Source organism: Pungitius pungitius, chromosome 13 (assembly GCF_949316345.1).
Source record: "Pungitius pungitius chromosome 13, fPunPun2.1, whole genome shotgun sequence".
In the NCBI taxonomy this organism is placed as follows: domain Eukaryota; kingdom Metazoa; phylum Chordata; class Actinopteri; order Perciformes; family Gasterosteidae; genus Pungitius; species Pungitius pungitius.
Genome location: NC_084912.1, coordinates 16560472 through 16579150, shown reverse-complemented (window position 1 = coordinate 16579150; position 18679 = coordinate 16560472). Strand labels below are relative to the sequence as shown.

General features: G+C 43.7%; 2 protein-coding genes across 11 annotated transcripts in view; one reads left to right on the top strand and one right to left on the bottom strand.

Annotated features, from left to right (window-relative positions):
* Positions 1-1977: 1977 nt before the first annotated feature.
* fhip2a (FHF complex subunit HOOK interacting protein 2) lies at positions 1978-13499 on the bottom strand. 2 transcript variants are annotated; one of them, XM_037465135.2, is made up of 18 exons: positions 13246-13499; positions 12074-12228; positions 11146-11224; positions 9400-9569; positions 8502-8606; positions 8279-8401; positions 7951-8184; positions 7670-7866; positions 7085-7199; positions 6869-6945; positions 6570-6762; positions 6053-6216; positions 5098-5244; positions 4920-5010; positions 4445-4588; positions 3898-4038; positions 2812-2915; positions 1978-2723 (listed from the first exon to the last, which is right to left on the bottom strand). In XM_037465135.2, the coding sequence occupies exons 1-18, from the start codon at positions 13250-13252 to the stop codon at positions 2612-2614; spliced, it is 2358 nt and encodes a 785-aa protein (XP_037321032.2). In that variant the 5' UTR covers positions 13253-13499; the 3' UTR covers positions 1978-2611. The 2 variants fall into 2 exon arrangements, with proteins under 2 accessions (XP_037321032.2, XP_037321033.2); XM_037465136.2 differs by lacking the exons at positions 11146-11224; positions 12074-12228; positions 13246-13499 and having other exon boundaries at positions 9381-9520.
* ablim1a (actin binding LIM protein 1a) overlaps positions 12958-18679 on the top strand; it is a 38758-nt gene continuing 33036 nt past the window's right edge. For 4 of the 9 annotated variants that reach the window (XR_005119918.2, XR_009957218.1, XM_037465122.2 and 1 more), the window contains exon 1: positions 16800-17165. Coding sequence is in view for 6 of the 9 variants with exons in the window: in XM_037465122.2 (XP_037321019.2) it covers positions 17075-17165 (91 nt within the window). In the remaining 3 variants the exon portion in view is untranslated. Of the gene's footprint in view, positions 13264-16798; positions 17166-18679 lie in introns of those variants that run through there. The other 5 variants (XR_009957217.1, XM_037465131.2, XM_062566481.1 and 2 more) reach the window with 4 other exon arrangements.

The window sequence follows — 18679 nt, the reverse complement described above, 5'->3', positions numbered from 1 at the left end:
CAGGTGTTTTGAAATATTGATGTACTCCTTTTAGGCTGGACATACCTCGGCCATCACCGACATGGCGTTCTGAGATGGCCTTCTTTCTGCACCACAGTGCCTCTCCATGGTTACGTTCTAAATCACTTCTAAGCATGGGACATGCAGGACCTACTTGACATGTGAGAGACTGGGACTAATTCGCCAGATGCCTGAGCAAAAAAAGAGGATGAGGTACCCGTGTTGATGCTCGCACTGTGGTCGGCGTCCTGTCAACCTCAAGGTTGTCTGTAGGAAACATGGGCGCAAGACATTTGATTCCCCCTCTCCTGGCCATTCTTAAATACTATTTTAAAAGGATTATATGACCTTGTCAGAGAGAAATGCTTAAATGTATTTTAGTTTTGTTGTACAGACATTTTGTAATAAAGAGATGAACTATAACCTGTTCAAATAACGACCACATATTCTGCTCAAGATATTTTTTTTTATTGGGGACGGAGAATGTTAAAGAAACCCATATTGTCCTGAATATAATTTAGTTGCATAACTGCGAAATTGAAATGAAGACAGTTAAGAAGGAATAAATGTGCTGGTGCCTCAGAGTGAGCATGCACCTTATCGCGATGTTTCAACTACGCAAAACTGGCCACACGAGTATGACGACACTTGTCCCCATTTCACACACTAAGAAATGCAATATGATACAGTGATTGGTCCGATCCGTCAAGAAAATCAATAAGTTGGCACCATGTTTGTGCTGCAACAAAGCAACACAAAGTGCTGCACAACTTCAACAACCAAGAGGATGCAACACAACAAACCGCAGTGACGCAGAGAGCCCTTCCACCATAGAGTCCTCAGAGTAAGGCATCACATCCCAACAACAAAGTGCTGACAGCTGAGAAATCATCAGAAGCCTCGGCCACCTTTCTTCTTCCTTACTTTGGACAATGAGAAATAATGTAGAAGCATGCATTTACACCAGGTAGTATATCGCTATTGTACACATACAATATACAAATTCACACAGCAGTTGGAAAGAGTTGATTCAAAATAAAATGTCCATGATTTTAAAAAAAGGTGTTCCTATAAAATCGAAATGTTACTCCTGGTATATTGGTTATTTTTTGGTTGATGGTAACATTTGCAGAATTCTGTCTTTTGTTGTGTGTAAGAATACGTAGTGAGCATGGAGGAACGGGGCCATGTGCAAAACCAAGTCCATGCAAGCAGCTGCATAACGTAGCTCAGGGTGCTTGAAGGCTCAAGATGAGGAACTAAGGGCCTGAATCACCAACTCTGCTCTTCTTCAATCACAGAAACATACCCACGGGAAACCAAACACACGTTAAGCAGCATCTTATGACGTCCGGCCAACAGAGACCAAACAGTAGGAAGCGATAACCGGTAATACTGCTGGGAGAGGGAACAGCACACAGGGACTGCTGGTATCTGATAGAAGAACCCACCCCCAAAAAGGCTTTGAAGAAGATGATAAACAACAATATGATGGCGAGGTTTTCCAATTACACAAGGTTTTTAAATCGGACTCTTTTTGAATCTAGTTTTCTTTTGAATTATTCGAAGTAAAAAAAACAACTTACAAACACCATCAAGTAGACAAATTTTGTTTCAGCGATCAAAAGCCAATAAAGATTGGGACGCTGCAGTCTCTTCAAATCAAGATCACCTGCATCCTATCAATACAAAGAATGAACTACAAATAGCACAGTCTCTTGGATACTTTGATTAAAAAGGAACACTGTTGTGGGAAAGAACAGAAGGTAATGTGAAATCTAAATCGTGTCTCTTCCCACTAAAGCATTAACATGAAAAATATGACAAGTGCAATGCGATGAGGTCTGTGTGCAAATGAACACGTTAAATTCACCACTTCATTTGAAAGGCATGTGATGACTGGGGATGTCTTTGGGTGATGGTTATAAGCTTTGGGAGCACAAGCATTTAGAGACAAGGAAAGACCAGGGACACAAATGAAGTAAATCATTGATTTGATCCTCAATGTGACAGTTAAAAAGGCAACATCAAAGCAAACAAATAAATAAAGAGGACTTAGCATTTAAAATATGCAGTGCAGTATCGTAAATACTGCAGTTTGATATGTATGCATTTACCAGTACATGTAGGCTGAAGGTATTGGGATTTCCCCCCTCTGGTCTCTCCAAACAGACAACTTGTGAGGATTCCAGATAAAAATGTTTCAAAAGGAAACAGTGTTCTGTAGCTGAAAGGTGCTGCTCCACACTAAGGCAATGATGTTTACAAATGGGTTACGATGGGAGAAAAATAAATACACAAACATCTTTGTCTTCTTGGTATAATAATTACACGGCTCTCTTTCTGCTGGTAGAGAAACAAAGAGGGAGAGACAGAAAACACAGAGGTGGCAAAGGTCCAGTGAGCGTCTCTCTGCGGCTTGTCCTGTGTTCTCCTCTTGGTGCTTCGCTGGCCGGGCAGTGTCTGTGCTCCACATCCAAGGTGAGCCCCAGCGGAGGAGGGGGGGGGGGGTGATGAACTTGTTTGTGTGGGCTTTACCAGTCTTGCAGGGATGAGCATTTAGTGGTAAACGTTCGACAACTCTGTGGCACCCAGCGAGCCCCGATGGAGGTTACGGTGAGGAGGCGGCCGCTGCGTGGTATTTAACAAAGGCAATGGCTGCGAGCTCTTTGCAGAACTCCTCGAGCACGATCACCCCCTCTAGAAGAGTCATGTGGTCGATGCTGCAGGACGAGGAGACAGAAAGGTCAGCGGGGCTGGACAAGAGTCGGCTCAGGGGACACAAGCCGAAACAGGAGTTAAAGTACGTACTTGATGCCCTCAGGCTCCAGGCCGAGTAATCGCTTCCTCACAAGCAGCAGTTTGGGGGTAAAGTCGGGGATGCGCTGGATCCTCAACATGAGATCTCCCACCACCTAACACACACACACACACACACACACACACACACTGATGATGTCAGGTTTTTTTTTGCACTGAACATTTCTAAATAGAATATCAAACATTTAAAAATACTTCAAGTAATAAAAAGCTAAAAGACATGATAATAGATCAGGTAAATTTACAGAAACTTTCTCTGGGAAGTTTAGCTTGGGAATTTTCTTTTTTTTGCAAAAAGTTTTTTTCAAAAGCAAATAACAGGGAACTTAAATGTAGTGTAGTTGTACCCTGGAGGCAGCTTGTTTGGAACATTGTCTGCCATAAAACGTTGTGTTGTTGTTGAAGGTCTGTCGCATATTGCATAGCATTTAGCATTTAGATTACTTGGTAAACTGAAGTCGTGTTCATTTTAATACCAAGTTTATTTGTATACAGTAGGCTAACCTTTTACAGCAGTGATAGTTAGAATGCATGCATGTCCACACTAAAGTACACCTTCACATTGATTATTGCGCCTCATCAAAAGAAATAAAAGTAAATCCTGCAAATGAAAGACTAAGCAATAACAACTTAATTCAAAACTATATTTTAAAAATGTATGGAATATGGCACATGCTGTGTTTCTTTGCAAAGGATGTAGCTAGAGATCGTAAACCACATTTTCTTTTTCTCTCAACCTGACGTTGACGTAGACCTGAAAGGATTCAGGGATAAACAGAAACCAGAGGCTTGACAGGCTTATTGATCATAGGGAAAACGCTATTTTGTTCAACATTCATGTTTTTGTTGTACAATGAAAGAATAAAGTTCTTTTTACAAATGGAATAAGTCAAAAATGTCATTTTTGAAATTTGGATCTGAAATGTTTGCATGCATGTCTCCTAATGACCAAACAAAATGTTGCATTTCAGTTAAATTACCCCAAATCTCCAGTGTATTCCCATGGAAAGTTTCCAACTTTGATTTTGCAAACCTAAATGGATCAGACCAGCGACTAGAATGGAGATGGAGTCTCACCCTGACGATGACAGAGAACAGAGACCTGCAGCCAGGGGCCAGATTGATATAAGGGTCCAGCTGGTACTCGTGCAAGTGGGGGTGGGGGAACAATGACAGCTTGGACAGCACAGCAGTCACCTGCAGGTTGACCTCATAGGGCTGGAGGAAAGAGGGGGGGCATCAGATAGAAAACTAAACAGATGATTAACTACTGACGAGAAAGAACTTTAGATAAAAATGTGTGTAGAAACCCAAAAGTCCAGAGCTTTCATTCATGAACAAATACATTACTCATCCTTTCACAATAGATTTTCTAAATGCAGAAACCAATCAATGCCCATTAGACATCTTCGCGATTCCCATCAAACATTACTGTCAAATTACTTCCTGGCAAGAGATCATTATTTTAGTAGTTTTATGTTAAAAAAATGAACGATACTCTGCATAATCAACAGCTAATTTGCAAAATCATCCCTCACTTCCCTTGGCAGCAGTAAACTTTGATCACCAGCAGCAGAATGACAACCTTTGGGTGTCTGGGAACATAAGATGTGTTCAAACTGACCTGATCGAGGATGCGACCCATCCTGTCAAAGAGCACCTTGAGGAAGTGGCCCTCGAAGAACGGGCTGTCCAGGTTGCACTTCTCAAAAGGCTTTGGATTGCTCCTCCAGTCCCACCGCTGGCACACCCCACAGTAGTCCCTGAACTGAGGGAGCACAATGTCCACTTAGGATCTGTTGTAGTGTTCATTTCATTAACTTTCCATGACTAAGACGAGACGAAAATGGATCTTAAAAAATAAAAAATAAATCTATGCTATGTAGTTAGTTCTCGTCGACTAAAACTAAGAAGGATTAAAATGACCAAATGTGACTAAAACTAACAAGCATTTTTATCTAAAAGACTAAGACTAAATCAAAAATAGCTGCCAAAATGAACATATACATTCATATAAGTTTCACCATAGGGGATGGGTGGGACCAGTTACCCAATATGCTTTCCTCCCTGCCTCAAACCCAATGTAGAACAGGCCTTACCTGTCTGTGTGCATCCCTGAGGTAGGTGTCGTAGCCTGTGCCCTCCACATGATACGATGACTTGGCCTCATCAGGCACCAAACACAGGAAACTGCAGGGAACACAGTTTGAGTTGAGCTTGTCCAGAGGTCAGAAATGGACTGTACATGCGGCGTGCTGCATGAGGAGCCGACTGTACCTGTTGACGATCTTGTGCACCTCGGTCTTCCCGTCGGACTTTAAGTGGTCCGGGCTCTGTTGTGGGGAGGAGCTGAGCCAATCAGAACCGGACAACCTGCTCTCTGGAGCGCTGTCGTCACCAAACAGTGGATCCTCCTCGAGGTCTCTGTAGAAACAACACCTTCATTTAAAAGTATTCAGATTTACAAGAACAGTATCTGACCAGGATAAGTGCTACTGAGGCAATGACAAAAGATGTTCACTTTTCTGTTTTTCCCACAACTCCTGTCAGTGTTTGAGTTTAAAGGGACAAATTTGGAGTCTTTAATCAGATGGCCGCATGTCTTTGGGGTTGCTTTACACATGATGACCGTCTTTAACATGGTCCCAAACAATCATCTCTCCCCATGCGGTGACCTCATGACCCCGCCCCACTTCCAAAATGATGGTGTCATATAACGTGAAGCCAGTACAATCATGCCGTCATTTGCTAGAAAAGCTTTGTGAAGAAACTTTTCATAATGGTATACATCTATAAATTCAATTATAGTGTTTCCCCTACAATTATAATAGGGGAGAAAATGTGCAATAGAAAAAAAGTGTGAAAGGAAATTAGAATTTATTTTGTTATTTTTCCACGCACGCACGTCGCAAATAAGTAAGTCTGTGTGGCAGTGCCACCAGTGATTACTACACTGTTTGCCCGACTAGTAGCCTTACACGCCAAACCCATTGTGCAAGCCCCCCCCCCCCCGAAGTGGTAAACCGAGAAACACTGTATTACTAACAATTAATAACCAATTGAAACACACGATAACAAACTATTGAACTGAATTGATAGCGCGTCTGTAAAAACACAGCTAGTTGATGCATTCACTTTATTTCCACTGGTGTATGTGTTATTGAGCAGATTCTTCTTCGATTACGATTGTAAGGCAGCTCAGGGAGGTCTATGGTCAGAGGCAGGTCCTTACACAGCATCGTGGGGCTGCCCGTTCTCCAGGGGCTCCCGCTCATCCTGCGGCTTGTTCTCCAGGTAGTTCCTCTCCTCGAGGCTGCGCAGCAGCAAGCTGTGGAGGATGTGCTGGCTGGGCTTCTGAATCAACTGCTCGAATAGCCGCAGGGTCATGATGCTGATCTGAGGACATGAGGAGGACTGGGGATCAGTTCCACTAGAAAGCTACAGGTCACTGACAGAAAAGTAGGTATCGGCGGTTTCAAACATCAAAAAGATGATTCATCTCTTTGTTGTCTGATGAAAGTATATGCCAAAGCTCTGTCATGTACTAACTCAAATCCATGTGCTTTGGTAATCATATGAATTACTGGAGTCTGGAACTCAGAATCCTCAAATGGGAGATGGTCATTTGTACTTTAGGATATCAAACTAATGAATACAGAGTTTTCATAATTCTAGGCCAGTTAGATGCAATCATGAAAGGGGGAAATACAAGAACAAGTCGGCTGAACCGGACATGACGTGATAAGCACCTCGTCTGACAGGTGGTCGCAGTGCTCAATCAGTCGGTGTCGAAGTGGATTCTGAGTCACCAACTCTGGAGTCTCCGGCTCCCTCTCCTCCCCGAGCAGGAAGTAAATCATCTCCTGCAGCAGAGCCTCTGAGGTCACCTGCCTGATGATCCGGTTCAGCAGGGCTGTGGAGGTCAGGATGCCCACCTCGGACCTACGTGCACCCACATACCCCCCGCCGCGTGTTAATGAGCAGTCACAACACATAACACACCGACAAGACCAGGAATAATTGATTGAGGATTTGAAGGCAGACTTACGTCTGCATGAGCTGAGGCTCCATCACAGACACAAAGAATCGCTCTCGCACTGCTTTTGCCATCACTGCAGCGGCTGACTGGAAGACAAAGAAGACACAAATGTGGTTCCAGCCTTCATTGCTTTCAGATACAAAAATGCTTTCATGTTGTTTTTATTCAGCAGATTGTGAAAACAACGTAACAGATTAAAGCACAGTGTCAGCATTGGTTATGGACCTTCTGAGCTTCTTTGATGAGCTGGTCACAGTAATCCAGCCAGGACAGGAAGGAGATTAGAGCTCTCTTCCCTGTAAAGACAGCAGCATCCTCCTTCAGGTTATATACATCCAGACTGAAAGAAAGGGGGAAAGATGTATTAAAAGGTTTGACACTAATCTAGGAGTCCATGTAGGGTTTCATAGAGAATGCTTTTCAAGTCTTCAAAGTGCCTTCACCAATCGTATCTACATCAAGCATCTTAGCCGGGCAGGTCCTGCTAAAAACTGCCCTGGGAATAATAAACATAATAATATTATGTTCTCCCCTGCTGATAGTGGCTTTTTTCCCCATAACTGATGACTGTAGATTCAGATTCCATGGCCTGAGTAATAGTTGTGAAATGGTGCCCAGTTTCGGAGCATGTGGCTAAACATTACAGATTGTACCTTTAAGGGCACCAGCTAATTAAGAAATAAATCAGATGATGAAAAAATATAAATGTGGGCAGTTGTGGCGCAGCAGCGAGAAAATATGGTGGATTCAAGTGGTATTTGCAAGTCTTTAAATACATGCTTTTAGAAAGTAAACACTAAAAAAATGTACCCCCAATTGACTGACTCCACTGTCTCAATGTCCAAGGGATCCATGGACTGCGGGAGGGCTTTGTAAAAGGTGACCAGCCTGTCGGTCAGCAGCTCACAGAGATCAGTGTTTTCTGTTAAACACTTGGCAGCCGCAGGCTCTGGTAAACTGACCAGCAGCATCAGGCCCTCACATGCCTTCACCACTATCCTGCCATCCTGAGGAGGGAACAAAGGGATACAGCTCAGGAACACGCCTTTAACCCAGGCGACTTACATTAAAGTCCTTTGAGAATAACTTACAGGGCTTTTTGTGAGGTTGAGCAGCGAGGTGACAAGATTGTAGTTGTTGTTGTTGCTGCTGCTGCTGCTGCTGCTGCAGTTTGCACTAGAGGAGGAGGCAGCAGCAGCCTGAAGCTCCTCTGGGTGGTCAGCCGTCTCCTCTGCCAGAGACTGTCCCGTGTCTGGAGCCAACACATTCTCCTCCACCACCTCTGTCCCGCCGCGACTCTTTGTCTCAGGTCTCTTTGACTTATTCTGCAGATATCGGAAATAAAAGAATATTCAAGTTGTAGAAACAGACAAATGTTTACGTCAAATGTATTCTCACCCACGGTGCCAGACTACTTACCTCAAGGAAAAAGTCAACGAGATATGGGTCCTGCTTCAGTTTGGCACAGACTATACAGAGGAACTGAATCTCTTCCTTTTCGGTAGGAGCAGTGAGCACCTCCCCACACAGACGTATCAGTTTCTGAAAGGAATGTCACAGTCGCAAGGGAAAACGTTACGAGACGAGCATTTTGAGGAGGACTTTTAAAAATGACTCAAATCTAGACTGCATCACTTCTCACCTGTACAGGTCTGTGGACATTGATGTGTGGAAGGAGAGGTTGACGAATATGTGCTAGGAGCTTTGTGTAGAAGGTGAGAACCTGCTGCTTCATCCCTGGAGGACACTGACGGGATATCATAGAAACAGAATATGTTAGAATGTATTTTTTACCTATATAAAGACAAGTGTCCCCTCCCTGGGTGGAAATAGCTCTCAGTGCAGATTTATTGAAGGGTCTACAAAAATTGCAAGCTAACCTCGAATAGCTGACAATTTACCCAAGGACCCTGAGGTGCAGTAACAAGAAAAAGTGGTAATAAAAACTAGTATTTTCTCCTTCCGAAATAACAACATGGCCATTCCAGGCAAATACAACAGCAGTTTGCGTCTCTCTCTTTCGAAAAGCACTCTGTCAGTAGTAGGGCTGTCAAAATTGCTCAAAAATGACGTACGAATATTTGCTTTAAAAAAAAACCCAATCGAACATATTCAAATATCTGGATGCACATTAGGCACATCAATAACAGAACAAATGAATACAATGAGACATAAGTACCCGTGAGAGAGAGAGATCTCGGCAAATAATCTAACCAGTGCATGGAGCTGTTGTAGTCTATTTTATTCATGCAATATCAAGTCAGTACACCCACCCACAAAGCAGACAGTCGCACAGCCACTGCGATTTAATTTTCACATTCAAATACCTGTTTTTAACAACTATTCAAATATATATTTGAATATAGAACCTTCGTTGACAGCCCTAGTCAGTACTAGCCCTGGTCCCCATACAACTATTAGTGAAGTCCTTGCATTATAGCCATTATTCATTGAATATCAAATACAGAGGTGCCCTGCGGAGATCTGCGTCTACTTCTTGAGGTTTAGTTCATGTAGTTACCAAAGCATGACTGCCTTACATCTGCCTTGCCCAAGGTGTAGAGAGTCTCCAGGATCTTGTGGTGTAGGAGATATTCCATGCAGGGTCCGGTCTCTCCAGACTCCCTTTCCCTTTCCTCCTGGGTCAGGATGTCCAGCATCTGTTCCAGGTGGGATGGAATGTTTGTGTCTGTGACCGGAGCTTTGTCATCTAACAAGGGGAAAGAAAGAGACACGTCACAATTGTTGGTCCTTCCAACTGATGCGACGTACATGTATTATACATGTATTTATAATGTATGTATAATATACATTGTATATTTTCCCCACACAGTGGAAGATCTGCTTTATGGATTCTGTATTTTTCATCCAACCACTTCAACTCGGTACGGTTTTCCTTTCTGTTAGAGTTCGGCTTTTTTCAGATCACAAACAGAAACACAACCAATAAAGCAATATATCTCTTGTGTCATGTGATTTAGATGTCATTCATTTTCTTATCCACTAACCTCCAATGTTAATTCACAATATAATGCTACAAAACGTTGAGTTACTGACAACAGTTTTTACCAAAATGAAAACCCTGTAAATAAAGTGAGCACGGCAGCAAAGATATCCTATCCCATAGCATATCCCGAAGCAGGGGCAATTTGTAATAAACCACATCAAGAGAAAAATGTTGCAAAGCCGCTGAAATGTAAGCTTCTTTGTTTTAATCAAAGCCAGAGGAATTCAAGACTGGATTATAGGTCAGTAGAGAGAATTAAATAATAATACAGTGTTAAATAGTGTTTTAGTGAGTATATAAGAAATATATTCACTAAGAGATAAATCACAACAGCATTTATCAAAATCATCAAGGTATATCTTGAAAACGCAACATAGAACTGGGGACCAAAGATGTATGATTTACTAAAACGTTTCAATTCACTACAGTGGGATCTGGTTTCATTTGCACTGTCCTGGTTCTGCTGTGCCCAACTTCCCTTCAATAGCAATACGAGTGGTGCCTTTAGCAGTTTGGTGTCAGCGTTGGATCACAGCGGAGCAGCAAGGGGAACTCTCCTCCTCTCTCTGAAGCTACTGACTGCATGTCAAAAGCAACAACTAATAGGTAGGTGCCAAAGAAAGGATGACATAAAGGAGTTTTTGGTGGATGCGGGGATTTAAATCATACTTGGTGTGGAATCTGATACAGGAGAATTGACGACGAGCGGTAAGAATAGCTATTTAGAAAAAGACTTAGCTTCTATCAGTCACGTTTCATAACACGTTCAAGGTAATTTTCAATTAGTTACCTATAATAAATACAATTAATTTAGGTCACGAGTATGCAGAAGTATGTGATTACATGTCCCTCAAAAAGAGGTCAGTTACAATTGGCTGTTTGGAGAACATTTTGTTAAAACTGACGTAACGAAGCAAATTGCTACAAAAAACTTTCTATTGACGAATATGCAAACATTGCTATCCCAAAAGGACAACATAACAGCAGTTCATATTGATGTTGTCTTACGGTGTGCAGTGCAACAACCTGGACACATTTTCTCAATTTCCTCATTTTCTAATGGTACTGGATTTGTTTAAACCTGGATGCTGGGGCAGATCCCCAAGAAAACGTGAAGGACGCACTCATAGTTGGAGAGAACTTTAGTCTATTGCAAACACATGCTAAAACCCTAGCATTTGTGTGTATTTTCCATTTGGCTTGGATCCAAAAACGTCAACAGCCACCTGCAGAACAATCAACCCTAACAGGTGTCAATATGTTTGTTCGCTTTTCTTACCAGAGGTCTCAATGTAATAATGTGTAATGGCCTTCCAGTGATAGACAAAGTCTTCCTGTAAGGGCAGCGATGGGGCAAGCTGAAAGACAAATGCAAACATAACCAGTATTTAGTATTTACACAACGGGCCAGCATAAACATCGGTGGAACGTATTTACGTTTCAGATCATGTCAAACAGAGATTAAGAGGACAAGTTCGTGTTGTAAATGTATAGCTCACAATGTATTATATAATGTACGTGCTTCATGGTTCTAATGTGCTAATGCAAGCTGCATTTGATAAATGTACTGTGAATAACACAAAACATTGAACACACCGCACAGAAGCTTTCCAAATGAGAACTGTTGGGGATCAACGTTTGCGCAACATTAAACAAGGTTGCCCTGTCATAGCTAGCAATGCTATGTCGTTACCTAGCAGCTAACGCTAATTAACGACATAGCTAGCAACGCTATGCCGTTACCTAGCGGCTAACGATATGTGTAGCAGCTAACGTTAAGTGACATGGTAGTTAACGTTAAGCTTTTTGGGGGCTATAATGTTAATAGTTGGCAGTTAACGTTAGCCGCTAACTAGCTTAGCCTGCCAAACTGCCTTATCGGCAAAGACATTCGGCAATTACAACAAGGCAAGGCGAAACATGTTGGTTGCAAGTAACGTTAGTAATGTAACAGATAGAGAAAGAAACACTTTCACTGATATATTATCAATAAATTAACAAATAAATTGACAGGACAAACACAAAACGCTAGTATTAGTTTGTGCTAACCAGTTATAACGTTAGCTCTCTGGTTAGCGATATGACGTTAACCCAAATGCTGACGTTATATGTGATGTGAGGGGAATCAAGGGCCCTTTCAACAAAGACGGACGGTACACAAAGGCAGGACATCGGATAAATAAACATGCTGTTGCTAATAAGCTCACCGCTTCCACGGCATGTTGAAGAATGGACGTGAATTTGGAGAACATTTTGTTCTTCGACTGGACAAGTTTCTCCCGAGAAGACCTAGAGAATTCCTCTATCTTCTTCTTCCTGTTGTTGCCGCCTCGATCCAGATTGGAGCTTTCATATAATGACCCTTGTAACAAAAGAATATAATCAAGCAACACAGCCGTAACACGCGGGTGTCCTCAGGTATTCATAGGCCTGGCTCAACCACAGTAAACAAGACGTCTACAGACTCAAGTCACGTATTCCTTCCTACTTTGGACACGGTGGCACTTATTCAGCCAAACGCTACCGTTTTAATCCACCAGAGGGCGCAGCACACAAAGCCCCGGCGCGTAATTACTGACCACCATCAACGCATACAAATGAAGTACATTCGAAGAGGGACGGTGATCTGTAAATTCAGTTTCGAAAACGTTAATGAATACGCCCATGTCAAATATACAAGCAAGTATGATATTCCGTTTACCAAGCAATGCATGCTATATAGAAATCATCCGATGAGCTGTAAATGATTAAGCTCCCACATGATGCACAGATGTGGGCTATTTCTATTGCAGTGTTTTTCCGACACGAAGCTGAAACTATACCGGGAGGCAAGCGTTACGATCTAGTGGAGGAGTCTACGCGATGAATTGGCAAATATGTGCATTTAAGTATCCGGATTTATGGCGAAACAGACAATGCAAAAAGAACATTCATTGCTCCAGAGCGCCTGACAACTTTGTGATTTAGCCCAACTACCTCGTCAAGAACAGCACAGTCACCCCGGACCAAAAAGAACCAGGCTACACTGTTTTACGCTTAGGCGACCCGACAGCAGCTGCAGGCGAGGGATTTCTCCATTAATTAATTCTGGACTCGCGTTTGTGTGATCACATGTTGAAATGCTTGAAGTTGTTGCGAAATAGGAAGGATGCTGTGTGCTCCAGGACACGCCCTGTCGCTGGATAGGGCTCCCTTCCATCGCGCGCTCTAGTCTATTCTGTACAAAAAGGGTGTATGCTTCTGTGCGTTTAAACCCAAAACATGAACGTCGAAAACTTAAGTACAGATAACATCAGGCTGTCAAACCCCCTGGCCCTTCAAAAGTGACACTGGGGCATCTCCTCCCGGTTATATCGGCAAAGAAAGAGGCACTACCTACCGGGCATGTCTGCTAGAGGTGAGTATCTTTTGCCGCAGAAGCCTTCATTACACACTTAAACCAAACAAGTCTCTTAATTGTTATTTTCTGGACGGGTCGTGGCTGAAGAACGGATGCAATGTAGAAGAGAGTCCGTTTTTACGTCGTCTTTGGCGGGTTGAGGCTGCGATAATGACAGCGGCGTAAGGAGGTAACACGGGGAGAGAGTAGCTGAGACTACTGCAGCCTTTCTACACCGCATAAGTAATGGTGTCCAGATGAACACCCTGTTGTAAGCTACAGTATACTGATACCTTCTGGACAGTCCCAGCTGTAATAAGGCAACACGTTCAATGGAGGACTTTTAGCCTATTTCTAATGGGCTGGTTGCAGTGGCAGCTGTTTCAAGGTAGGGCTGTCCAATCAATTTCAGCGAACATCCCAGAATTATTTAATGCAAAACTGTCAGAGATGGGGACTCGAGTTTCAGACTCGGACACGAAAGACTTCAGACTCGACTCGGACTCGAGCTGAGAGACTTGTGAGCATCTCTGAAAACGGTATCCTCTTAATGACCTTTTTATTGAAGTCAGGAATGTCCCTGACAAGTGAAGACGCAAGCTCGGGGCAAAACCAATGTGGCCGGGTCTATTTAGGACGCTGATTGGCTCAATCGTATGTCACCATTTATAATTGAATCAGAAATTGGCAACGTGCTTCTTAGAACCACCTTCTGCGGGCAATGGTTGGTTGTGATCAGAGGTGTATCTACATTTTTGTATAGTCCCAGAGCGAGTGTGTGGAGAACGGGACCGGCTGGCTGACGTGACTGTTAAAACTTTCTGTCACAACGATGTTGTATCATCAGGCTTTTGTTAGTGGTTATAGGGAGACCCTTGACTTTTCCTAGTGGGTATACGACTTATACCTGCGTATCACGTAGACTACACCACTGGTTGTGAAATATGACGGTTATTGTTCCTGTGAAACGTTTAGCCGGTGAAGTGCACAAAACATCCTTATATATCCTTATAAATTAGCTCATTACTGATAACAGCCCAGGAGGAGCATATTTGCGTACCCATCAGAGGTTCTTTGGTGGATTTGCTTCAGGTGACTGTGCTATGGAAGAAGCGATAGAGAGCCTTTCAGCTGTTCTGCATTCAAGTGGTCTGATCAGAAATATTGTATTAGATCTGTAAATATGGGTCTGAGCCTGCTGCACTTAAAACATGTATGAAGAAACTGTTGGTGTGGCGGGAGGTCTTAGTCCTGATGGACCTCAGCCTCCTGCCGGATGGAAGGGGCACAAACAGTTCATGTCCAGGGTGGGAGGGGTCAGCTACAATCTTTCTGGCCCGCTTCAAAGTCCTGGAAGCGAACAAGTCCTGGAGAGACGGCAGATTGCCGCCAATCACCCTCTCTGCAGAGCGGATGACACACTGCCCTTGTCCTTGGCAGTGGCCATTTGTTAATTTGTACAGCAGAACTTTAGTGGAGTAAATACAAAACACACATCAATACATACAACTATACACAATTGACACTAGTACATATTTCGCACCCTATACTACTTGTTACAGCCTACATGCGCAAAGTCTGCAACTTCTGTCAGAGCAACAGATTTTGCAGGGCTTGCTAAAAAAAGATTCTAATGCCCTATTATAAGGAAGGCCTCAGGAGATGGTCCATTGATGGAGATCCTATGGCAAGCTGCCAGGTGTTCTCCTTGAAGTTGGTTCCTGAGGTCTGTTTTCACCTGAAGATAAAGCAAAATGCTAATTGTTATCAACACAAAATGAACCTATATAAAGACACGCTAGCAATTGTCCGTCTCGCGCGAGATATTTGCTCGCTCCCGGAACGTGAACTTTCTTGCTCGCGAGGCTAATCTCTGCTCGCGCTCGAAGGTGCTTTCTATGCGCTCGCTGTAGTTCTTTTTGACAGTAATAGTGTGTGTGTGTGTATGTGAGACACATGAGTGACAGACGGAGGGAGAGTAGGGAAAGGAAATGCAGCTGAACGAATACACTGCGTGATTTAAATAGCGGTAAAAAAAACAAACAGCTAACGCAGGTGCGCCACATCTTAGTCTATGTGTGGGAAATACTGCTCTGTGTTGCCTCAGATGGGACATTATTCATTTCTTATGTCAGATAAATCAGCCAAATTGATGCAAACGCCATTCTCTGCAACAATATGTCCTATATATAGGTATGTGTCCGCTGCACTAGCTATAGTACTCCCATCTCTCATGTACTGGACATCTCCATTCACAATAATAGTTTATTGTATGTATTTTTTATGTGTCATGCAGAGAACCTGAATGCAGGTTAACATAATGTTTCGGCCACTCCGTGGGCAAGATCTAAAAAATGTTAGCCAATGGAAGCATTTTCCTTCCTGACAACAGGAAGACAAAAGGTGCCTAATGGGACTTCCTTTTCCCCATAGGAAGCAGTTATGATGAGCAACATGCCTCGTTTTTCATCCAGTAGCCATTACTTTACTCTCAGTCTTACAGTCGCCTACTGTCCCTCACCCCCACCCCTATCAATATATGGCCATGAGCTACTTTGGTAGTGATGCTCTTCCATTAGTGCCCCAACCTTACAATACCCCCTTGAGGTCATACCGCTCTCATGCTGACCTGGACCATTCAGCGGCATCATTTTTCTTGTGCAGTTATTCTTTTGTCTCACATGGTTTCTTTTTTAAATGAAACCTTTTTGTTTTCATAAGTACAACTCTTTTCCAGTGGATGTTGTTGTTAGAGCAGATAAGCAGTGTTTCTGCCTCCTTTCCAACACGTGAGCTGCTGCTACCAGTTAGTGGCTCATGGTCGGAGAGCGGTTAGCGTGGAGCGACTGGGATTGAAGTAAGGTCACCTGGCACAGATTAAGTCCCTCCATCTCCTACCGCTCGGTTGAGAAAATCAACCTAAAACCTTTAGTCCACTAGCGTAGTCTTGCTATTTATTGTCATAATAGTCGGTCCTGCTCTCACGCTTCTGCTGTATACGTTGACCAATCATATACGTGGGTGAAATTACTGTTCCTCTTTGTCCAAGCAAGCCCCTTATCTCCGCTCCGCTGCAGGATCCTAAAACAACATGTGGGCCGTCAAAGTTCTCCATGGGGGTCGATGTGGTTCACCCAGGCTTATAATACTCCTGGAATGTTTCTAAAACGTTGTGTGTCCCATTTTGTATCTTATTTCATAGATTTTTGATGGCATTGAAAATCTTCAAACCTTCCACATGGATCAGAGTTTTTCACAGTGTGTTGAACGTTTAGACTTACCGCACTATTGATATAGACACGTGCATCGGCAATTTCTATTATATTAAATGGTAACATGAATGCAAGGCATACAGAGTTATTTCAACCTGAAGAGATTGCAGTTCACACATTTTACTCCCAACTTCAGGAGACGTTACTGTTTCCCAGTGGTCACATCTGACCGGTTGGCTTTAAGTGGGGCCCGCTCCGCCCCGCCCTTTCTCCGGGGCAAGGTCAGCACATCCAGCACACCGAACCCGTTACACTGCAGTGTGATTCAGATGATCAATGCTGGAGGAGAGAAACGGGAGGCATGGCTCCATTCTGCAGTAACTCAACGCCTTTTCCGATTGCTCATGCTCCGACAGCACGACCCTCCGCATCAGCACTCTCCTCTAACTCTGCGCGCGCGAGTGTGTGTGTGTGTGTTTGTATACTGCATGTGCGAACATGGGGGCTGGTCTGCGCGCGCATGCATGTGTCCTGGCAAAAGCATGAATAATTGATGAGCAGGGGAAGGAGTGAAAGCGCTACCGGACGGGACAGTGTGTGTGTGGCAGTGTGTAGTGATGGGGGAGAAGGATGCTGCGTGGCAGGAGCCTGGCTACGACGGGCTATGCAACTACGCCCAAAGAATCACCTCCTGCTTCGGACTGGATGGTAAGACAGCCTAGGGGGTGGGGGGCACATAAGGAGGATTGGGGATTCTGCTTGTGTGCAGAGGCTACCAGCCTATCTGGGATCTGTCCTTTGTGCGTGGGAGGCTGATGCTCTTCTTTCTGAGCGTGTGCTGGTTGATCAGAGAGCGTGTGGGTATTTGTGTCAAAGGCACCACGCGGGGGGTGTCAGTTGGAGGGCAGCGCCTCACTGCAGAAGAATAGCATGTCCTTAGCTACCCCGTGGTCCATGTGTCTGGCTGCGTGTGTGGGTGTACGAGTGGACGTGCTCTTGCTAGTGCCTCACTAACACTGCTTTCTTACCTTGGGCTCTCCGAATGGAGGGGGGTTAGTTCGGTTCTGTGTGGCCGGATATTACCGAGTCGTCCCATTTGCGTCCGCCCTTCAGACCAGGAGCAAGATTGCACAATTTGAAGTACAGGCCAACCACAATATCTCCAGACCTAAAGGCTTTTTTGTGGTTTGTTAATATCACCTTATATTATTCCTGCTACCTGAATGATTTCCATCTCCTTGGCGCGTGTGGATAGGTGTGATTAGCCTTATGTGTCGGAAAAATACTACACATCTCAGAAGGTTTCTTTCTGTTTTTGTGAGTACCGGTTTGTTATTATTTTTAGTTTGTAGTTATTTTTGCAGAGTTGGCTCAGTATCTCCGACTGCATTGATTTCTTTTATTCATTTATGATTCATTTATTTAACCCTTTATAAATCAAAGTTTACCTCATGCTGTGCTGAACACATTTCCAAAAGAACGGACTCACAAAAAAGTGCTCGTAAGACACTCAGTAGCCTTTAATGTTGGTCCTACGTACGCCTCTCAAGAAAACCCTCTGGAAGTCTTTGCAGCAAATAATGTGGTCCAACATTTGAAGATTAGAACCTCAGAATATGCTTTCTCAAGTTAGATCTTCTAAATCGGATACCTAATAATTTCAGCGAGCCACTGCAGCGCTGATATAGTACCAAGAGTATCTTTTATAGTGAAGGATCCTGCTGATGATAAACAGTGGGTTTGTGCATCGTTGGCTGGGGGAATGACCTTCATGGTTCATGGTTGACCTTGTAAAGGACTGGCAGACTTCAAAGCCAATCCAAGATCTTGGATCACTGTGATCCTGCCTACTGATATGCATCCATTTAGGTCAAAAAGCACAACAACATGAGAACCCCCCTTTGAGCGTCTTCACATACAGGCGTTTAAAGTGCTCTCACCTAATTCGAAGGTCTGCCTGATCCTCTCAGCTTGTCATTGGATGGATGTGAACGAGCAGAGCAGTGATTGGGAAGCCCATGAGTCACATTAGGTACAGACTCCCACCACGCGCAGGGACGACATGATGTAGCGCCACCTAACCCCACCCAGAAGATAATCACGTCAGCCCTAAGCTGCTTAAGGCCTCGAGCTGTTAAGGCTGAAGACACTCATAGTGTAAGCTTCTTTTCCTGCTCCTCACTCTACTCCACCTACAGCAGAGTGCTCCATCATACATTCCG